General features: G+C 31.7%; 1 protein-coding gene across 7 annotated transcripts in view; it reads left to right on the top strand.

The window, feature by feature from the left end:
* The window catches only part of LOC145284546 (1-phosphatidylinositol 4,5-bisphosphate phosphodiesterase gamma-1-like), a 335,906-nt gene that overhangs the window by 251,322 nt on the left and 60,429 nt on the right, over window positions 1-24,155 (top strand). For 4 of the 7 annotated variants that reach the window (XM_080133453.1, XM_080133456.1, XM_080133450.1 and 1 more), the window contains 3 exons: window positions 1,649-1,771; window positions 4,108-4,285; window positions 8,848-8,910. In XM_080133453.1, the coding sequence (XP_079989579.1) occupies window positions 1,649-1,771; window positions 4,108-4,285; window positions 8,848-8,910 (364 nt within the window). The remainder of the gene's footprint in view (window positions 1-1,648; window positions 1,772-4,107; window positions 4,286-8,847; window positions 8,911-24,155) is intronic. The other 3 variants (XM_080133455.1, XM_080133452.1, XM_080133454.1) reach the window with 1 other exon arrangement.

Raw genomic sequence — 24,155 nt, 5'->3', positions numbered from 1 at the left:
AGCTTAACTGTTTCTAGGAATCGAACCTGAGACCATGTGTATTATGGTTCAGTGTGTTAACCGTTATGCCACAAAGTTCTAGATCATTTTAAGTGTTATTTTTTATTGTTTTTAAAAAATAATTATTAGATCAGGGTTAAGGTTTCGAATGAAGCAGATTTCATTTTTTTTTTCATCATATTTTCCCTTTTGGCAATGGTTTCAACCATTTGTTTGATTAAAAATTCGATAATATGCGTAAACGCTTACTTTTTTAAGTGGTCTTATGATTTTGACCAGGACTGTATATACTCATACACGCACAAATCCATGGGTATACACGTAGGGGCAAATTGCCAAAACTAGTTCAGGTATGGTGACTTAAGTGGTTTTGAGCTGGCTATACTTAAATTTTTTCCTGTGCTTGCATAACGCAATAAGCTCATTTTTGGTGTTTATCGTGGCTTTAGGATGTGTTATTATTGCAACTGCTTCTGAGGTGCAAAGGTTGCAGAATTTGGATTTTTTCACTAAATCCCATTTTAGCGAGTACGGAATATTCCTATGTTGGAGGTCTTTAATCAGAGTTGTTAGGGAGGTGCCTCTATTGCTATTTGGATTTTTATTATTAAAGGAGCTTACATGGTTGGAAATTCTTAGTTTAATCAGATTTGCTGTTGTGCGAATATACGTGTGGGATTTTACATTTGCATTAGTGGTGCTTAATCTGTTAGAGTTTCTACTATGGGTGTTGGATAAACTTGCAGAGGGGGAAGGGATAATTAGGTTCGAGTCTTTTTCAAGATGGGGTTCCTGAGTAACTTGGGTGTTATCATGTGTCTCATTTATGGGGTTAGCATAGTGGGAGTCAATGGAGCTCTCTAGTGTTGTTAGTTCAGTAGATAATATATTTTGAGTATGATTGTTGGGTGTTCTATCAGTTGTATTTACTGTTGTGGTTGGGAGTTCAGTGACTGTACATAAGTATATTACGTCCTTGTACATGCAATCGTTTCTTAAGGGGCAAGATTTTTTGTTTCGGCAATTACAATTTTGTGTGGGTGGAATCTGCAGGGGAGGGGCCTGGGCTTTTCTTATTTTAGAGTTGTTTGATGTTATTATCGTTTATGCTAGGTTAAGCATAGTGGAGTAAGAGATTTTTATTGAATTTTTATTTAATATAGTGCTGTATCTATGGGGTTGTTGAAAGGATTGTTCAATTATTTTGAAAAATTCCTTTGGTATATTAATTTTTACATTGGAGCTGTATGGTGGGTTGAACCATATGGATTTTTTTCGCCTTAATTTATTGCTATTCTTTTTATTTTGTTTGCTACTGGATTTAGTCTTAAACTTTGTGTGCTCTGGATTAGGATTATGTTTATTCGAGGAATTACGGATGGGGTTATTGCTTTTCTATATTTGTGCTGAAAAGCAAAATAAGTGTCTATTCACAGCTGAACATTTTGCTAACCGCATTTCATTTCCTCTGATGATATGACCCATTATTGAAAATCCATGGATTAACAAAATTAACATAACCCCTTCTATATATTCCTTTTGTCAAACAATAAATTCTGAATTGGAATATATGTGTCTATATGTTGTTTTTTCAGAATTTAAAATTTAACCACCAAACTTATATATATAAACTATTTTTTCTTTTCAGTTGGTATTATGGAGATATTGACCGTGCCACTGCTGAGGATAAATTGAAAAGAATTCCACATGATGGTGCTTTCCTGGTACGCCGGAGCGAAACTGATCAGTACTCTTTTGTGATATCCTTTAGGTAAGTATATTTAAGGATATCTCTCACCAGTTTCAGGATATTACTTTAAAAGTTTTTTGTAATGGGAGAGGTAATTTTGGGATGAGCCGGATTCAGAGAAATATTTTCAGTAAAAAAGGTTTATAGGTTTATAATCAAATGTGAGAAAAACAAAACATTATCTCATAAACAAAACAAAATGATAAAAACAAAAGAGATATTTTATATTTGTTTAAAAATGGAAGTTTACAGGGTTTAGGTGGTTCCCAGTAAATTTTGGAATATGTAGAAAAATATCCTGAAAAGTCCTGGAATTTATATGGTGTAAATTTGGGAATATGTAGAAAAAAAAAAAAAAAAAAAAAAATATCTGTAAAAGTTCTGGAATTTGAATTCAAAATTTGATTAGAATCTCTGTTATTACTATTGACAAAATTAATTTTTTTACATCATACTCATCAAAATTAACCTTTCCTAATGCATATATATTTTATGATGAAAAAAAAAAATGTTAATAAAATTTTCCTTTGCATATCTCTTGCCTGACCCAGAAGAAAACGCCAGATAATGAAAATGATTGAAAACCAAAACTGTGTCGAATAAGTAGGTAGGAGTGAAATTTTTTTTAGATATTGAGAAGTGAGAATAAAAAAGGGGCAGGGGGATAATGATTAAATGAATTCACCAAATTATCAAAAATCTCCAATTTATGTCTTAATTCTCTTTGTCTGCACAAGTGAGGTTCAGAAATATTAATAAGAATTATTTTGAAGTGAAAGTTCAACCTATCCTTACGTAACTCAGAGAACAATTCATCAATTTGCTAGAACTATTTGTATTGCGGTTTTTAATTTTTTAGATGAGGTTTGATTGTTCGTATTATTTTCATTTCTCAGATTACTAACACTCACGAATAAAACAGTAGTCTGAAGAATCCAAATAATACAAAGTATTTATACTAAGCAAATGGTTTCAAATAGCAATATCATGAGCCTGTAAGTTCTTGAACGTTCTCAAAACCTTGTGCATGCAAATGGTACATGAGATGTATTCAGAGATTCTCATATCTAACCTCTGAGTGGTGCTAACTACATAGTCAGCTTCACACTGAGAGGAATTTGTAAATAACTAAATTCTTTGTATAGGGGGTATTTAGTTCTCTCTCACTGCAAGAATTTAGACACAAGGGTCGGAAAGTAGCATTGAGAAGTCAGCGCTCCAGAGGAGGGGCGCTCTGACCTGCAAAAAGTGCCTGGGCAGCCCTGTCATTCCTTGGTGAGGATGCCTCAGGCAATTAGCAATAAACTGACCCTCTTCTCAAAGAGAGAAGGCAAGGCATGGGAGAGTGGACCTTCTAGAACTGCACAGAACAAAATCAACAGGGACCGGATCATTATAGAAATGGTCTGTTGATTTTGGGGGCTCAGGATAAAAATCCCTAGCTGAACTCTTTTGTATAGTAGGCAGAACATCTTTATTGAAAGAGGAGAAAAAGAATTATGTAAGTTACTCTTGATATAGTGGCTGAAAAACTATTAATTAAAAAAATTATTCACAATTACTTGACATAGCCATAAAAATTTGTAAATATACAGGGTATCCAAAATACATAATTGTATTTCATTGCTTACTAGTGGGAAGGGGGGGGGGTCGTAAAATACACTTAAATATATTTTAATTTGTCCAGATTTCCTATATATTATTATAGAATCATGATTTCAAAAGTAAAAAAAAAGAAAGTATTTGGGTGCCATTAGCTAGAATCAAAAGCAAAACTAGCATTCAAAGCTGGTGACGTTACCACTGTACCAATGTGACATGCATATGAACTGATTAAAAATGAAAAATAAACTAAGATGAATGTACAAAGTGTATAACAATTTTTTTTTCAATTTCAACCCCTTAAAAACTATTTTAACCGGCTAAAGATCCATAAAAGAACGGTTCATAAAAAATCCAATCATTTGAGGCCTCTAGCATTACTCTACAACTTTTCGTTTCAGAAGAGATAGAGTTTGAAAATATGGAGACAAACTGGCAGATAGACTACAAGCCATAATTTCATGCCGCTATTTTGTAAACAGTTTGAATGAACAAGGAAGATAACTGTAAATAATTCAAACTTGCAAGATTTAAAAAAAAAATTCTTAACATGGAGAGTGGGTGCAACTCAAATTCACTTAAAAATGATATTCTTTATAAAAATTAAATTACTTGATCAATTTATGTGATTTTTTGGTGTTCGGTATTTTCTTTCCATCTCAGGTAACTATATCATACAAAATTTTCTTTATTTTTGTTCATATGGAATAGTTCTGGAAACATTTATTTCATACAAACTCTGTTTTTTGATTCAGGAATGAGGGGAAGATCAAACATTGTCGTATCAAGCAAGAAGGCCGCCTGTTCACAATTGGCACAGCTCAATTTGAGAGTTTACCTGAACTTATCAAATATCATGAAAAAACGCCTTTGTATAAAAAGATGAAACTAAAATATCCTGTCACTGACCAATTAATAATGAGGATGGGCATTGTAAGTGAGACATTTTCTTATTATTTCTTTGTTGCATAGTTAACTATGTATTCTCGAGAAGCTTTGTCCTTCATATAATTTTTATAATTTTATATGATGCCGGTTTTATTTTATATGATGTTGAATTTGTAAATACATTACCAATCCATTTAGTCATCTTTTTACAAATAGATCTATAATTTTACATAGTATATACACTATTGTAGTATTTTTTTATTTATTTTTTTTTTTTTTTACATTCATGGTGATCTGATAGCAATATACTATGCAAATATATATTACATTAACTGTATCCAATTCAGAATGCAGTAAAGTCATTTATGTTTTTACTTTTTATTTGTTGACACATTTTTGAAGTTATACAGAAAAAGAAATAAAATTTTAGTTGTAAGATTGGCAATTTGTATTATATTCTCAAATTTTAAAATATAAGTTATACTCCTTGATGGGTTTTATTTTTAGAATTTTATTTTAAAATGTTTCATATTTCTAGTTATCCAGTTTAAAATAAATTGCAATGAAGTATGTTTATGGTGTCTAAATGGTTAACAATATAGACTGAAAACCTGTGTGTGCTTCGTTTGAATCGAGTTAATTCCACAAAAATAGTTTTATCAAAACCACACCTGACCTTGTGTCTAACCTCTTGGGACATGAGCTAAATAAAATAACATTGTATAAGAATAATAAATTAAAATTGGCTTGTCAGAAGCAAATTTTTATGTATAAACTTGAATTCTATTTAGGTCCAACTTGTAAAATCCAACCAAGCTTTTTATATATATATATATATATATATATATATATATATATATATATATATATAGTGGCCTGGCAAGCAGCAAAACTGAAACTGACCTGCAGGGCATTATATATACAAATGTAGGCAAATTTGGGAATATTTTATTGATTTGAAAATATAGGTTCTTTCTTACCAATTGTCATACAATTTTAATCATAGAATAGTATTATAATCTTCAAAAAGCCTGCAAATGTTCATGTAGTTTTATCCCATAAAACCAAAGATATGAGCATTTCAAAATATCTGATATTTCCCCAACACCACTGGCTATGGTTTCAAATGATCTGAAATAACAGCAAGAGAGACTTGATTCCAAAATTTCTCATATGTCATATCTCCCCTCTTTGGTTTTCATACATAGAGTAAGTTTCACAGTGTATACGGATTATTTGAGACTGGAGAAAGAGGAGAAATATAACGAATCAGTCTCCCCTTGCTGTTATTTCAGATCATTTGAAACGTAGCAGCAAGTTTTAGTCTCCCCTCCATCAAGGCCAGAGGTTTTGGGGAATATATAATTTCTTAATTTACTGATAAATAAATAAATTATTATATCAAGGTTTTTATTTTAATTCTTCAATTTCTAAAAAAAAAAAAAATATCTGATATCTTTTTAAAAATTGATATTTAAAATTTTAAATTCTATGCAATACACTGTTAAATCTGTGTTAATAAAGTTCAGAGAAATATTATAAAATGTTAGAAAAATATTTCCATCTTGATCTTTGATATGGAGGTACCTTACTATATTTAATTTAAAACAGATTTTGTGAGAGAGGAGATGACTAGAAAGAAGATAAATCCACTTTTCTGTAATATATTCTTTTAATTTTGACCGGTTGGCTCAATGAGCCTTCTGGCATGTACACTATGTATTTTTAAATAAAATGATATACATTCTGATAAAATATAAGGGTATATTGGTCATGTTGTATTTATTACCTTGCAGTTTTTGTCTGAATAATTGCTGTCTATTTGAGAGGTCCAAGATAGACATCTGTCCTGTATATCCAATTTGATATTTTTTAATTAATTTTTTTATGGCTTTTATTTTTAATTTTTATTATTTAATTTCGGACTACTGCTTTTTTGAGAAAGAAGATTGATAATTTGTATTATTTGGACTCCTCTTCTCATCTTGAGTGTTATTTTTACAACATTTCATCTGATGTAATCTCCAAACTTCAGGTGTGAAGTATTCCTTTTGAAATTCTGTGCAGATTTCTGAGTTTGATCAGGTACACATGAAGTAGGTCAGAGATTACATCATCCGAGAAACGTTGTGAAAATAACACTAATGATGAGAACAGTGGTTCAAATAATCTAAATAATAATAAATTAGTGTTTTCATGTTGGTTATCAGCAAAACGTTTTATCCACTATTTTCTCCAATCTGTCAAACCTTCAAGAAAATACAAATAAAGTACATCTATATACTATTAAAGTTATGCTGATTTTGCAGCTTGTCTGTTCATACACAAATAAAAACATGATTTATTAGCAAAAAAAAGGAATAAGCAGAATATATATTAACCCAAGTTTGAATCTTGCGTAAATTTAGGGCAATTTTTTTTTAACTGCATACATATTTTATAAATTTAAAGAACCTAACATAAAATAATATTACATGAATACATCTTGAATATACTCTTGTTTTCTTTTTGAAAAGGAGAGGTACTTTCTCCTGAAATTAATCAAAGTTCCATAGCACCAACAGATTTTATATACACCGAACATACCAGTAACTTGGTTGCAAATAATTATGTAATGAGAGGAGGAGTAATATGCAAATAATTGTGTAATGAGAGGAGGAGTAATAAATGAATAAATAATTAGACATTTCTCTACTCGAACATGCCTGTCTATTTGTTTGTTTGTTTTTCCTTTCTTTCCTCTTGTGGCTCCGGTCCTTTCCACATTACCCTTGGCTTTTTAAAACTTCTGTATACATAAGTACATATATTTTTAATTAAGTGATTTTTTTTTTTTTTTTTTTACAATCTGCAAAAAATTGCTTTCACTTTCGTCTTTTGTATTGGTTGTTAAAACGAGTAACCCTCTCCTTCAATTCCTTTTTTTTTTTTTTTTTAAATGCTAAATATTCTCTCTTTTCTTACAAAATAATTGGCAGCTATATATCCTTTGAATCAATAAATTAAAAAGGTTAATTTTTATGATGTATTTAAGATTTAATCGACAGGATGGCATAATTTAATTATTGAACAGTTCATTTTAAAATGAGTGAAGTAAAAAGTTTTTATCTTGGTGACATCGTATTAATCACCATCTTTGTTGATCTCATTTTTTTAATGTGTATGAAAAGTGATAACTTATGCACAAATATGAAATAATTAAAAAAAAATTTAGTATTTTATCAAATAGAAAAAGCTTATACTACTTTAACAATAGAATTTTCTAAGAATTAAGCACAGATATTTATTGTATTTTCTAATGGATTATTTTTCTGTTACATAAAAGTTGTCCAATTCCATAATTTCTTTAGTACTAATTATGATTGGGCACTCAGAGAATTGCAATTGTGATATAAGCATTTTTGAGTACAAACAGAATCATGAAGAAGTTTCAGTTATTTCTGAGTCTGAGTCTGAAGACAGACAATACAAAGAAAATAGCATAGTTGTTATTTTGTGGGGGGAGGGGGTAAAGAATTTATTTAACAAAGTGTTTTTTAATTTATTGCGGACTATTATCCTCATCTTTCTTAGATGTTGTTTCACAGCGTTTCGGCCAACTATTCCTTTGGCCTTCGTCAGAAACCACTATCTTGAGACAATTCTCACCTGGAACCGTAGAGATTCAACGTCTCTATCAACTGTGCCATGGGACATTGAATCTCTATGGTTCCAGGTCAGAATTGTCTCAAGATAGCGGTTTCAATCCTACCCAAAGCCGGCCAGAGGCTTACTTGGCCAAAATGTGGTGAGACGACTATGGATGGTAGTAATTGCTGAAAATGCAGTTAGGAGATTCGGAGTTCCTATCCCATTGTGGTTACCACCTGATGAAGGCCAGAGGAATAGTTGGCCGAAATGTTGTGAAACAATATCTAAGAAAGATGAGGATAATAGTCCGCAATAAATAAATTAATAAATAATACTCATCTCAATAATGAATTCCAATTAAATAATATATAAACTGCTTTTTGTTTTCTTGTTTGCCCAGGATGAAACAATGTTTTTGGTGTAACTAATATGAATACATCCAGATTCCTTCTCACAAGAATATGATTGGCTGGTGTAAGTCATAAATATGAATAGGTACAGCAACCTAGGAGAGACATTTATGATATGCCGAAAACCTAAAGCTTAAGAATATTACCAGTTACAACGATGGACAATCGTTCTTTCAGGCGACTTACCAGATTGTATTACTCAATTATTGCAGACAATACAACTCTGCTACTTAAAACAAATATATATCTTTTTCTAGGACATATCAGTTTTTAAGTGGATTTTTAATGTAGTTTTTTCTACTTTTTCTTTTCTTTTTAATTATTAACATTATAGAGGGATTATTTTTATTTTCAATTTATTTAACTGCTTTAGGATTCTCCATTCATACATGAAATTATTGATGTCACAATTGCAATTCTCTGTGTGTCAATTCCTAATTAGTATCTTTTCTTTTTATGCCCTTCCCTTCTTCTCTGCCATTCTTATTCGTGTGTTGTCTGTACTTTTTTTTTTTTTTTTAATAAATAACCTCAGTTGTCACAATTAAGTTGACTCCTACTTTACAGACTCCAGAGACCAGTTCTTTACACCGGGACCTCTACGTTAACCCTAACGATTTTACATCCAAGGTAAACTTTAGTAGTACCTCCATCCCTTTGTCCGTCCGTCCATCTGTCTGCTCAGTAGAATGCCACCAAGTGGTCACCTCATACCAAGCACCCCCTATTTATTTTTGTTGTTGTTTTTAGTTATTTTATTGCCTCTACCTGCCAGTGTCCCATTTTGAAATTGTTGTTAATTAATTTGCTTGTTATTACTGATGCTACTATACACTGGCAGGAATTATTTTTGGTGCACCTTTATAGAGTGCCGTCCAATTCAATCGTGTATTTTTCAAATAAAGGCATTTCAGGAAAAAAAAAAGCATTCTTACATACTTAAGTGTCATGTGGAAATTAGTATGAATTCCAAAAATTATGAAAAATGGTCCAGTAGATGTGCTGATTTTCAGAAAAAAAACCTTGCAGTAGATTGAGAAAAAGGAAGATGGCTGACCTGAAAGATAGTGTCATCAGATTCTGTGCAAACTAATTTAAACGCTAGTATGCAGTTATCTCCCCCTGTTTTCGATCTTCTAAAGGGCTAATTTACAATGAAAAATCACAACTTTAAAAAATTCTGTTTTTATTTATAGTTATTTTTCTACTGGATCATTTTTCGTAATTTTTATAATTTATACTAATTTCGGCATGACACGTAAATACATAATGGTTTTCTCTGAAATGTATTTTTCAAAGACACACTATAGTAAAGTTGCACCTTATTTTTACACTTAACATTGTTATTGTTGTTGTTGCATGCTGTATGGTACTTGTACATGTAATGCATGACAAAACAAATGCATGTATTCTGATCAGAGGCAAATTGTCGACTAAATAAATACGGCACAATTCCATTGTCACACCAGTTCTCATCAGATCACCAAAGTTAAGCAACGCTGAGCTGGCCAGTATCAGATGTGGTGACCAGTTGGGACTACCAAGGTGCTGTATGTAGGTGGAAGGTCAGGTCACTCCTCCTGCTTTTCAATGTGTGCAGTGGTGGCATGCACACACATTAACAGCCTTATGAAAAGGTTATAGAGTTTATCAAACCTCATCAAACCCCATTATCTTGACTGTGGGTGTAAAATGATGATGATGATAATGATGAAATAAATGAATTAGATTTTAGGGTTTGTTTTGAAAACACTTCAACTGACTACTATTGCGGACTCTTTGGTAGTGACTGAAAAATATTCAGTTATAGAATCAAAAAATTCAGGTGTTTGTGCATTATAATTGAATATCAAAAAAAATTCATTTTAAGTAAAAACAATACTATTTCTAGTATGTGTCCTGTCGAAATTAGTAAAAATAACAAAAATTGCAAAAGATGATCAAGTAGGAAAATAATTACAAGAAAAAATAAAATTTATCGATTGATGCAATTTTTCAGTTTCTTCTACTGTGACCAATTCCATATGACAAGCTGACTTACCTCCCTTGTTTCCACTTTCACTATTTCAAATTAGAAAATGATGGATTAAGAATATACAATAATAACAATATTTTTTATAAAAAATGTTCTAGCAGGTCTTCTACTCAATCAATTTTCTTTTCAACTTTTACTAAATTTTGACATGACACGTAATTACGTTTATATTTAAGATGTATTTTTTGATATTCAATTATAATGTACAACACCAGAAAAAAAAATCATTCATACTTTGCAAAATATGAAAACTCCTGTCTACTGAGTCTGGAAGTTAGCATTCATGCAAGAGTTGGTGTGATTTTTGAAAACTGACTCTGTAATTGAAATTTCTTGTGCTTATACAGTATGGGACATGAGTAAAAATTGTATTCCAAGTAAAAAGTCTTTGGTATACTTACGTATCATCTATAAAAAAGTATCCCCAGCAAAATTTAGGAAAAACTATTAGAATTTTAATCTATATATATAAAAGCGAAAATGTATGTTCGCTTTTTGTGTATGTCCAAGAAAGGCTTTTTTCAGAGAAGCGGTCAGTCGGTTCACAACTTTTTAAAACTTTTTAGCATCTCGCGGTAGGGCAATGGTTAACGTCGCACGTTTTTTTTTTTTCACACTTTAATTTACAACTTTGCCTCAAGGGTTCGGGCTCGATCCTCATACTTACCCACCAAAACATTTTTTTTTAATTCCCCTTCCCCCCCCCCCCGGAGTTTTCACACACACCTCCAAACACCCGGCCAACGCCGAGTACCCCTCGCTAGTCTATATATATAAAAGCAAAAATGTATGTTCGCTTTTTGTGTATGTCCAAGAAAAGCTTTTTTCAGAGAAGTGTTCGGTCACCTAACAACTTCTTAAAACTTTTTATATCACATATAAATCGTAATATCTGAGTTAACAACGGAGCTCGCCTGTCTATTTAATTTGCTCGACTTCGGGAAGATAAATATTCAACATTTGTCGCTCGCTGCATGTGGATTAGTCTTTTTCCTATAACATCTTGGGAAAATAAAAATAAAAAAAAGCGTTCCCGCAGTAAATGAAATACTATCCCGCAGTCAAACTTGACCTCATTAAGTCATTAAAACGTGCACCTGCCAAATCCAAGTAATTAAATAAATTCAAACGTGTTTCCGTTAGCATCTTGCGGTGGCCCAATGGTTAAAACCGTCGCACTCTTTTTTTTTTTCACACTTTAATTTACAACTTTGCCTCAACGGTTCGGGTTCGATCCTCATACTTACCTACCAAAACATTTTTTTTATTATTTTAACCCCCCCCCCCCCGGAGTTTTAATTTACCCAAAACCACACACACCTCCAAACACCCAGGCAACGCCGGGTACCCCTCGCTAGTTAAAAATAAAAATCAGTTTTTTGTAGAATGTCAATCTGTCATTCATTATCATTTGGTTAGATGACAGATTGACTTATCTCCCCTTGATTTACAAGATTTTTGCTCTTATTAATGGCGGATCTTCAAAATACAATGAGACTATATATTATTTTAATTGGAATTCATTATTGAGATGAGTATTATTTATATTAATTTATTTATTGCGGACTATTATTCTCATCTTTATTAGTTGTTGTTTTCACAATGTTTCGGCCAACTATTCCTCTGGCCTTCATTAGGTGGTAACTGCGACTGATAGGAACGTCGAATCTCCTAACTGCATCCGTAGTTGTCGTCTCACCACGTTTTTGGCCAAGTAAACCTCTGGTCGGCTTTGGGTAGGATTGAAACCACTATCTTCAGACAATCATCATCTGGAACCGTAGAGATTCAACGTCTCTATCAACTGCACCACGGGACTACTTGATAGTTTTTCCTAATTTTTGGTATGGATAGGTATATCAAAATGTTTCCCCATTAATTTATTTGGAACTGTGATCTGTCACTTGCATGAATGCAATTTTCACTTGTCTCATATAAGTATAAGTGCCTAAATTTTTATCATCTAACTCACCTTTTGAGCCAAATTATTTAATATCGGATGTATTTACCTGACATTGTTCAGAATGAAGACATATTGCTGTGTGAAGGGCTTAGAGAAAAACAATTTAAAATATATTGTCACATCCTATTACAGGATATACATCACATTCACTTAACCTTGTTACCCAGAACGTGGACCAGGAAGTTGAATTTTTGGCAGCATAAACAGTGTTTGTTAAGATAAAATCAACAGATCGATTTTTTTAAAAATATGTCATTTTAAACAAAAATATTACATGCTTAATTATCATGTCAAAAATAGTAATATATCCAAAAATTACAAAGATGCATTAAGTAGAAAGTTATTTATAATTAAAAGTAATTTTTATGAAAAGTTGGGTAAAATTGCATTTTTCTTAGATGTTATAAAGTAGACAGTATAGAATTCATACAGGGGACATAACTCTGAACGCATATTTTAGATTACATGTTCAATGGCGTGCAATATTTGTAGTCTATAGCAATAGATTTTTTTTTTTTTACTAAAAATACAGTAGTAGTTCTACTCGAATTTTCATAATTTTTTAATATATTACTATTTTTGATAAGACAATTAAGTAATATCATTTTTGCTTAAAATGACATATTTAAAAAAAATTGATTTTTTGACTCTGTCTTAACAATTTCTAGGGCAATTGCTCTTGACATATCAAAGGCCTTCGATAAGGTTTGGCATAAAGGCCTACTACACAAGATTTCCAGCTACGGTATAACTGGAAATGTTTTCTCGATCATTAAATCATTTCTCTCTGATAGGGTCATAAGAGTAGTGGTTGATGAGTAGAAATCAGAGGCCCACAGTATTAATGCTGGAGTCCCTCAGGGGTCCATACTGGGCCCAACTCTCTTCCTGATCTACATCAATGATCAATGATCTCCTAAAACATACTAAAATCTTTCGTTGACATCTATGCTGATGACACTACTATCTATGGCAACACATCAAAGGCCGTAAATGATGATGTTCTCTCTGATTCTCTCTCCTCTGATCTTGAGCGTGTGGTACAGTGGGAGAAGAGGTGGCTGGTTACCTTTAATGCATCTAAGACCAAGCTCCTATCTCTACATCATAAACGCTCTGATCCCCATCTGGCATCAATTGAAATGGATGGCTCTCATCTAGGGGAGGCCCCATGTTTTGATAAGCTTCTGTGTTTGACCTTTACTCCTGATCTTAAATGGAACACATACATCAAGTCTGTGGCCAAGGTCGCTGGGAAAATGGTGGGATCCTTCTACCGCTCCAGAAGATATCTCACTAATGATGCAATTCTCTATGTATATAAAAGCCAAGTACGGCCAAGGATGAAGTACTGCTGCCACATCTGGGCAGGAGCTGCTAAAAACAGCCTATCCTGCCTTGACAGAGTACAAAATAGACTCTGTGGTTTGGTGGGGGATGCCCTTTTCTCTTCCCTGCAGCCTCTTTCCCACAGAAGAGACGTAGTGAGCCTATCTTTGTTCTATCGTTATTTCCATGGTAAGTGCTCGTCTGAGCTCCATTCTCTGGTCCCCCCTCACCAATCTTTTTCAAAAAACACCCAACTAGCTGAAACCACCATCAATAATTTTCCCCACTCCTTATCTGTGCCTAAATCAAAACGTAGATTCCATGAACAAAGCTTCTTTCTTAGAACTGCACGCCTGTGGAACTCTGTTCCGCTTGCCTGTTTCCCTTCCGACTTCAACCTGGATGTCTTCAAGTCCAACACAAACAAATTCCTGATGAATCGCCCCCTTAAGTAATGACACTTTATCAATTCTCCAATACTATTACTACACTATCCCATTGATTACTGTACACACAATAACCCTTATCCCCGAGTGGCCATTGGGCCTTGATAAGTGGTGAACTCCATGTATAAAAAAAAAAAAAAAATTACTGCATAAACATTGTATTGCCTTAAGTTGTTAAGCAAATCAAATTGTTTTCTTGAGATATAAAAAAAAACATCTCTTAGCATTTTTCATTCTGAAAATACGTATAGGATTATATCAACGTTCAAAATTTTACCTACTGATGAGAAAGTGGGGATTTTTTTTTATAAATAGAGATATGAAAATTGGGTTCTTGTTCATATTAAAAAACCCAAGTAAAGAAAAATTTCCATGAAGAAATGAAAATATCATATTCCAAAAATCTAATAAATTCATCAAGTAGTGTTAAAATGAAATTTAATCATTAAAAAGAAAATAATATTTGAAACAGAAAGATTTGAAAAAGTCAAATAAAATAAAATATAGAATCAACAGTGATTGTAAAAGCCATTTTATAAATAATTAACTGTTTCTTGTAAGTCGCACTCAATATTACAGCCTTAATGAGTGTGTATCTAATTTTGTAGATAATTTTATTAATATAGATAATAAACAAGGGCAATAACTCCAAATCAAAATATGAAAATATCCAATGTCAATAGCATTCCAGGAATGTAATAGCAAACATTAAGTAATCTATACACCTGTAAAGTTGAGTTTTTTTCTTGCTCTGATGTTGATATTAAGTCTACTTTTACTATTTAAAAATTATTAAAATGAACTTAATATAATTAGTTATGGATATGTGAGTGACTAAACAAAGGTTAACTAATTTGCATATTCTTTGAAAAACAAACGTTCATTAATTAGTCATTCATTCTTTATGGTTTCTTATTAGATGATTGGTTTCATTTCACTATTATATACAATTCTATTTATGCATAGTTTCTACATTGTGCATAACTGTATAGCATTTAGGATGAGAATTTCTAGAAAACGCGTGTGTGTGTGTGTGTATATATATATATATATATATATATATATATATAAAGTAACCATGTCTCTGTGTGTGCCAAATGGACTCTACCAAACTGCTCTTTGAATTTTTGCTCTACAGACTTGAAACTTCATATATAAGGGATTTGGACCTGTGGAACAAATTCCATTTTGTTTTTAGCTAGTAAAAATAGCTACTAAGGGGTCAAAATTGAAAAAAAAAATGTTAACCTTGAAAGGAATAAGTTGAATAAAATGTACTTTTGCACATCCGCAAAAAGAAAACATTCATAGCTTAAAGTTGCTTCATTTTTAACCTTTCATATCCATCTGTCGATATCTCAAACGGTAAAAATGTTCTTTGGACTACCATTCTTATCTTGATGTAATCTCCAGCCTTCTTTTCATCATTTCAAACTTGGAAAGTTATGTGGAATGTCAACGGAACTCTTTATTTAATCTCATTAAACTCCATCCTCTGTCCTATCACTGCAGTGTTGCATTCCTGTGTCTGTTTTACAGGTACTTTAATGGAATGTGCTCTGATGAACTCATAGCACTTGTGCTAGCTTGACATACATACTCCCAACTAACCTGACAAGCAGCAAAATCCCATCCCTTCAGTTGAGATCCCTAGATACCAGAAAGCTTTCTCTTTTAATAGTTTCTTTCCTCAGACTGCTAGACTTTGGAATTCTCTCCCGGCTTCCTGCTTCCTTGATTATACTGACCTGAAGAAGTTCAAATGTAATCTGAACAGACATCTTGCTACCTAACTCCCCATAGTCCCCTGTGTTAGACACGATTCCTTGTGTTCCAAGTGCCAATGTGTCTTGTTTGGAGTAAAAGAAAAATTTTGTTAGCCATAACCAGATAGTTGTTATACAACCTCCAGAAGACTGTCACTTGATAAGCAATGCTACACCACATGTCCATGTAGATGTCGACAATTCTAGAAGGAATTTTGGAAACTTTAAATTCAATCTTTTCTAGGTGTGTAGTAAAATTGTTACTAATATATATAATATTTTTATTTATATAGACAAATATTGCATAGTCGCTACACTGAACATGCTAATGTTTCGGACAAATTGGTTTGCAAGAAACCAAAAGTCATCTGTTAGGTAATGTAATAAAGTTTATTTGCTGCTGAAGGCATCTGGTTCAAAATATATATATATAGATATATATATATAGAGAGAGAGAGAGAGAATGAATGACAAAAAACTATATTTCAAAATTCATGATGTTGACCATCTTATAATTTATTCCTTAGTTGACTTTTACAATTCTTGACAGTATGTGTTTCATAGTGCAAAATCAATCACTTAATTATTATATCAGTCAGTGAATCTATTATGCCCTTAACTCATCAGAAGAAATAGCAACAATCAATCCGTCAAAAGGAAATGAAGTGTGATTTGGCATGATTAAAATCCGAAAATTGGAAGAGCAGCTGCATATACCTTTAATATGTTTCAATTACGTTATATATATGTGTGTGTATGTGTATATATATATATATATATATATATATATATATATATATATATAGAGAGAGAGAGAGAGAGAGGATAATAACCTCCCTCTCCAATTTAGGATAATTTTGTTTCACAAGTGTGGGCGCTAATATTCATATAAAATATAACATGACATCTGAATCCGTAAAGTTATATAAAAAAAAAAGAACTAGAAAAAATCTCTCAAATCGAAAAGTTCAGAAAAAAGGAAAGAAAAAAGCGTACAAATTTCACATAAAGTAAAATGAAAAAGAAAATGTCTCATTATTGAAGTAGATTGAAAGCAAGGTGGTTGTCTGAATTGCTATTGGCTTTCTCGATTTTCCTAAATGCTTGTAATGGATTCATTCAGTATTTTTTATTTATTTATTTTTTTACTAGCTTTTGTATAACAAGACAGATATATACAGTAAAAATACACATTCTCTTTATTATAGTGGAGAATTAGATTTTGGCAGTGTATTTTTATGTTGTAAAAAATATATAAATCCTTTGTGTTCTTATTAGCAACATCAAATATATATCAAATTACTTTGCATTTGGGCGAGTCCATAATTTCAGAAAAAGAGTAACGAGTGATAACATCAAAGAGATTGGCACATTATTTTACAGATTTTTATGAACAAATAGATTATATATATATATGAAAAAAAAATGTTTCGCCAAAAATAGTATAAATATTATATATTTTTTTATTGCAGGAATCAATCTTGACACTAAAACATCTGTTATTTGCAGATCTTAAGCATTTTTCCTGGTTATCTTTTTCTTTTTTTGTAAATTAATTTTAACCAAAGTTAAAAAATAACTGTAAGTTCAATTCTGTTTCAGCTCAAGAAATGAAAGAAAACATTTTATTAAATGTCTTTCTTTTTTTTTTATTATTTCAAGTTTATTTTATTGTTCGTCAATAGTTTTTGGCATTCTTTTGTAACTTTCTTTTTCTTTTCTAAAACTAAAAACAGACAACATTGCTTATTAGGAGTTTATAGAAACACACATTTTAAAATAAGATTAAACTGCAACAACATCTAAAATAAAATAAACTTTTGAGAAATTTCTTTCATGGACGCTCATCAGAAGATTGCATTTGATAAACAGTTAAATCCAAAGGAGTAAAAATGGTGTCAAAGTATCGTTTTATACATGAACTCCAGTGAAGAAAAATCTCTTTGCATATAAACTTTAAAGGTTTTTTTTATTATATATGTGATTTTTTTTTCTTCATTTTCTGTTTCTCCATCTCTCGCTCCATTATCTCCTCTTTCTCTTCTTTCCTCTTTCTACATTTTAGCAATATGAAATAATCATCCTAATTTGGGGTTCCATTCAACAACTTTATTACATAACCCATAGATAGTTAATATATCATAAAACAAACCAAACAAAGCACCATTTTCGTCACGTTTCTTTCATTCTTCCCATTTATTTATTTTTTTTTGTCTTCTCCCTCTTTTCGTCTTCTTTTTCCTCTTTTATTTCTCTTTTTGTACTTTTCTTCCTGCTTTCTCTTTTCCTCCTCTTCGACTTTCTTTTATTTTTCACTTTACCTTTTTTTCTCCTCTTCTTTCCACTTTTCCTTTCTCTTCCCTTTCTCCTCTTCCTCCCCTTTCTTTTCTTATTTCTCATTTTTTTCCTCTTTGACAGTTTAAATGCTTATAAATTTCATTAAAATTTTGAAACAAAGTAATTAATTTTTTCTTCTTTTTTTTTTTTGATTATTAACAAAAGATTAAAATAGCTGACGTGTTTAAGAAACCAAAATGCATTTTGGTTGATTTTAATTCAATGATTAATTTTTTTTAGTAGGATTCTAAAAATTTGTTTAATTTTTATGTTATTGCATTTTTATTTCAATAAATGATTGATTATTATTGAATTCAGAAAATGCAATTTATAAAAGTCATGTTGGTGTTAGAAATATATTTGCAAAAACACACATGAAGTTATCTCACAATTTTATTAATAGAGAGAAAACACTTTTTCCTGCCTAAAACACAAGTTATTTATTACAAAAATTGTTCCCTACTGGAATGTTTGTGTGTATGTATTCATAAAAAATAATTATTTCACCCCTTTAAGAAATAGATCCTTTAATGTTGGTTGAGCACTGTCTGGGAAATAAAATAAATCGGTCAGTTGGCCTTGTTGCAAGATCGCAACTTCCTGTTGCTTGATCACTATAGATCGTCTGAATTAATGTTAAGCTTTATTAATGTTAAAATTTCCCTACAATAAATTATTTCTTTATTTTATTTTTAATCCAATTTTTTTATTGTCGAGATCTTACTGTGTTGCCAAACATTGACAATGTTTTCTGTCTTATTAAAGAAACTATTTTTTAATATCTGATAGTCCTAGTAAGATGCGCTGGTAAATGTGTACAAATAATGAGATCAATTTTACTACATCAGTATAATGAGAAATTTGAGAATCCATCAAGAATCCAGATAACATAATATACATGCACCAGTGCATATCACTACAGCTATCAGACATTATAAAACAGTTTCTTCAACAAGACCGAAAGAAATTGTCAATTTTCGACAATACTGTAAATTCTTGACAATGAAATAAAAATTGTATCACTCTGAGGGGAATGTCACTGGCGCTAAAAATTGTGGAATAAACATAGAAAAAATGGTTCATATATTTGAAAAAAAAAATTTTTTTTAAACACATGCATCATGTTATCTGATTTCATAACGGATTTTCAAATTTCTCATAATTGATCTCAATGGTTTATTTGATACATTTTATGCAGAGATAAGGCTGGAGACTTTTCAAATAATACTTGAATTACTTTTCTTCATACCTGTGACTATAAGAATTCAATTTAATGGCTGCATCTTTTGGAGAGAGTTTTCTATTTCTGTGAAACTTTTGATCAGATGTTAATATTTTTTAAAATTTTCAATGAACTGCAAAGTTCATCACTTTGGTCAGAATTAAACTTTTTTCAGGAGGGTGGATAACAGAATGTGCAAAATCTTTTGCATCTAACCTAACTTTATTGGTTTAAAATAGAAAAATGGATAAAGTACATAGCAGTTAATCGTCAATAATTCATTAAAAAAAAAAGTTTTCAAAGTCAATAATTTTCTAGCAAATGTGGTAAAATTAAATTCTTTACTGATTTTTAACATGTGAAAATTGTAAAAAAAAAAAATTATTTCAGAATTTTAGTTTGATGTTTATGTATTTATAAGATACGCAAAAAAATAAGGTACTTATGTATTTTTGGTACAACGTTATTTTTAAATAGTTTTTTCAGGTTAAATTCAAGTTTCATTATATCTTTTTTTATTAAATTGTTAGGTGGAAGCACAGAATAGTTACAAAACACCCTCCCCATGTTAAGAATGGCTTTCAAAATAATAACATTATTTCAACGCGGTACCAAAAGTGCATATGTACCAAAAATAACATAGTGGTTTAAATTATCACTTAACTTCACCAAATTTAGGTGATTAAGTATGATTTTACAAGTAGTTGGAGATTGGGGGGGGGGTATTACTAGAGCTTAGGGTTAATAGTAGAATGAATAATGTCTTTTTAGAATCTTTACAGCATGAAGTTAACTGAAGCTATCACCGTGTGCGTGTATGTGTGTGTGTGTTTTATTTACTCATAAACCTCCAAATAAAATTCTAAAAGAAAAAAATCAATGCTTGTCCAAAATTCCCCTCCTTCATGAAAAAACAAAAATAAAGAAAAGTCTGTGCTGTACATACCTATGCTGGAAAGAAAATATTGTACACTAAAAAATAAGAAAATCAAATTTTGTGGCTAGACTGTGCAACAATCTCATGGCACCATCTTCAAAACATTTTAAAGGGATAAGGGAGATTACTCCAAATAATTCAAACTTTTGTGAGATTATAGAAAACTAGTCTTAACACGGAATGAGGGGAGATGGGAAAAACTCAAATTCACTTAAAAATGATTTCCTTGATTAAAATAAAACTACCTAATCAATTTAAAGTGATTTTTTTAAAGCAAATTTGCATTTTTCCTATGCCTTTCTCCTCTCTATGTTAAGAATAACTTTCTACGATCTTGCAAGTTTGAATTATTTGTAGTTCTTTCTTTTGTTCCTTAACTCTATTTTCAAGATAATATCACAAGATTGTCGTTCATCCTTTAACCATAAAATTTGATTTTCTTATTTAAAAATAAAACTACTTGATCAATTTACATGATTTTTGGTGTACAATATTTTCTTTCCATCACAAGCGAGTATGTACATCATACAAATTTTTCTTTATTTTTGTTTTATTTTTTCAGGGGAGGTGGGAGTGTCTGGACAAGTGCCAAAACTTAGTTTTCACTTGTTAAAATGATGAGTTGTTCACTGTTAACTATTCTGGACTTTTACTTTGAAAAATATATTATAGAGTAATACTCATCCACTCTTTCCATTCCTGTTTCAACTCTTCCTGCCTTGATTTGATTGCCCTCAGAAACCAGTGTCTGTTTCAGACTTTGTATTTATTTTTTTTTTTTTTGTGCCTTTAGATCTCATCTTTGCGTGTGACTTGCCTCCCTTCAATTAATTCAGTCCATGGCTACTACTCCTTGTCACTAAGCTAAATTAATAATGTGGAGATGGGGTTGTTTTTTTTTGTTTTGTTTTGTTTTTTTTATCTTTCTTTATCCTTTTTTTTTTGTTTGCTTTTGTTTTTTTTTGTTTTTTTTTATCCAACTCAATCTTTAGATTTAATCTCATCTGGCTGTACCATCTTTCTACTAACAATGACAGGTCGCCACAACCTTGTATTCTTTTTTTTCATTATTTTTTTTAATTATATTTTTAATGTTTACATAATAATAAAAAATATATGCCAAAAATTCAAAGATTAATGAACAAAAGTTTATTAATCCAGAAGCATCCACTTTCTGAAATATTATTTTCAGATACAACTTCAACTTATCAACATTTTCTTTCCTATACCCAATTATCTGATTTTTTATGGGAATAATAATAATTGGAAAGATAAATAAAACATGTAGAAATTATATAAGATTTCACTTCATGTAAGTTCATTCAAATACTAGTGTACACACACACACACACACACACACATATAAGACATATACTATCCACTATGACTACGGAATTCCTACAGCTGATACCGAGAAAATGGAGCTATTAAGTCTTACATAGTGATATGAGACAAGGAGAATGTAGCAACCCTAGTTGAAGTAAGCGTCCCTAATGATGCTGGCCATAACAGAGCAGAGAGGGAGAAAATAACAAAATACCAACAACTTATGTACGACATGAAAAGAAACTGGAATCTTAAGAAGATATCAATCATACCAGTCATTATAGGAACAACCGGGCTAATGAAAAAGAATTTCAAAAACTATCTGGCAAATATACCCGATGAACCAAGTGCAAAAGAAATGCAAATAGTAGCACTTAAAGGGACGGTTAGAATCTTAAAAAGATCTCTCGGTTGGAGTAACTAAACTAATGGGAATATATTTGGTGTCCAGTAGAATGCCCCATCCCTAAGAAAAACAAAGTGATAAGGAAATTAAAACAAAAGGAGATATATATATATATATATATATATATATAAATATATATTGTGTGTATGCATATTTAGGCAGCATTTTTCATTTAAGCAAACATTGTTAAAAATAACAGAGCTTCTATTTAATTATACCTTTTTTTATTTTTGCGATTTTTATTTTCTTCTTATAATCCTTTTTATGTGAAAATCCAAAAAAATAATTTAAATTGCACGTGTGTCACAAACATTTTTGATTCTTTGTCAAATTATCAGGCGAAAAAAGCAAATTAACACAAAAGTTGGATACAAAGGAGGAAATCTCAAAAGCAGCTGTGAGGCAAGCATCATAGGATAAAAATAGTATTACGCTAAGCATTTTAAAATATTATTACATGGGCAATATTATTAATTGTAAATTATTGAGTTCTTGTGTAGATAGCTTTGAATGTTTTTCACGTGTTAAAATTTATTTTTAAATGTATTATTTCTGTGTTACTAACTAGGATTTGTCTTAAATCATAAAGGGACAGTTATATTTTGATAAATTTAGCTAGAATTATAAGATGCATATCGAGATGGTGGGATAGAGTAGTGGGTTTTTTTTTTACATAGGCATCCCCACTTATCACGACCCAGAGACCACTCGAGGATAAGGGTTAAGAGTGTACAGTAGTCAATTGGACAATATAGTAATCATTAGTAATGGAAATTCGGTAAATTTGTTAACTTAAGTGGAACGGCTCATCAAGAACTTGTTTACGTTGGACTTGAAGACAATCAGATTGTAGTCAGGTAGAAAGCAGGAAAACTGAGGACAGTTCCACAGGCGTGCAGTTCTAAGAAAGAAGCTTTGATCATGGAATCTACGTTTAGGTTTAGGCACAGATAAAGAGTGGGGGGAATTATTGATAGTGTTTTCAGCTAGACGAGTGTTTCTTATGAAAGCTTGGCGAGGGGGGGGGCATCAATTGAAGCTCAGTAGAGGACTTGCCATGAAAATAACGATAAAGTAGAGACAGGCTCGCAACGTCTCTTCTGTGAGAAAGAGGTTGCAGGGAAGAGAAAAAGGCATTTCCCACTAAGCTACGAAGTCTATTTTGAACTCTAACAAGGTAGGACAAGTTTTTTCTAGCAGCTCCTGCCCAAATGTGGCAACAGTACTCCATCCTTGGACATACCTGGCTATTATATAGATAGAGAATTGCATCAACAGTGAGATATCTACTGGATCGATAGAAGAATCCCACCATTTTTCCAGCAGCCTTGGCAACAGATTTGATGTACGTGTTCCATTTCAGATCAGGAGTAAAGGTCAAGCCCAGAAGCTAGCCAAAACCTGAGGCCTCCCCAAATCGAGAGCGATTCATTTCAATTGATGCCAGATGGGGATCAAAGCATTGATGATGTAAAGATAAAAGCTTGGTTTTAGATGCATTAAAAGTAACCAGCCACTCCTTTCCCCATTGTACCACGTGCTTAAGATCAGAGGAGAGAGAATCGGAGAGAATTTGGTCGTTTATGGTCTTAGATGTGCTACCATAGATGGTAGTGTCATCAGCATAAATGTCTACGGATGATGTAAGGATAAGTCCAAAGTAGCTGAGCAGCGGCTTGGTTCCCACCAGTTTTGGCAAATAGCAAACAGAATCCTGAACAGAAGCGTGTGCTCTATCCCAACTATCATCAATGGACCTGAGGTAATCTCGTCAGCATCAGACAAAGCCAAACTCTTTGCCAAGAACTTTGCAGTTAATTCTACCCTTTGCGACTAAGGCTGCCAACCTCCAACCGGAGGACTGCTATATATTTGTTGTACAGTAAGCAATGTGCCTTGTTCACTAAGAGTGTGTAAGATGATTTTACGGTTTCCAGAACCTATATTGCAAATTCCAAAGTGTTAGTTACAAATCGGCGTACTTACCGTCAAGTCCAAAGTAGCTGAGCAGCAGCTTGGTTCCCACCAGTTTTGGCAAATAGCAAACAGGATTCTGAACAGAAGCGTGCGTTCTATCCTAACCATCATCAATGGACCTGAGGTAATCT

This window comes from Euprymna scolopes, chromosome 9 (genome assembly GCF_053919585.1).
Source record: "Euprymna scolopes isolate OS-2025 chromosome 9, ASM5391958v1, whole genome shotgun sequence".
NCBI lineage: Eukaryota > Metazoa > Mollusca > Cephalopoda > Sepiida > Sepiolidae > Euprymna > Euprymna scolopes.
The sequence above is the reverse complement of the archived record's forward strand: the minus strand, read 5'-3'. Positions and strand labels throughout refer to the sequence as shown.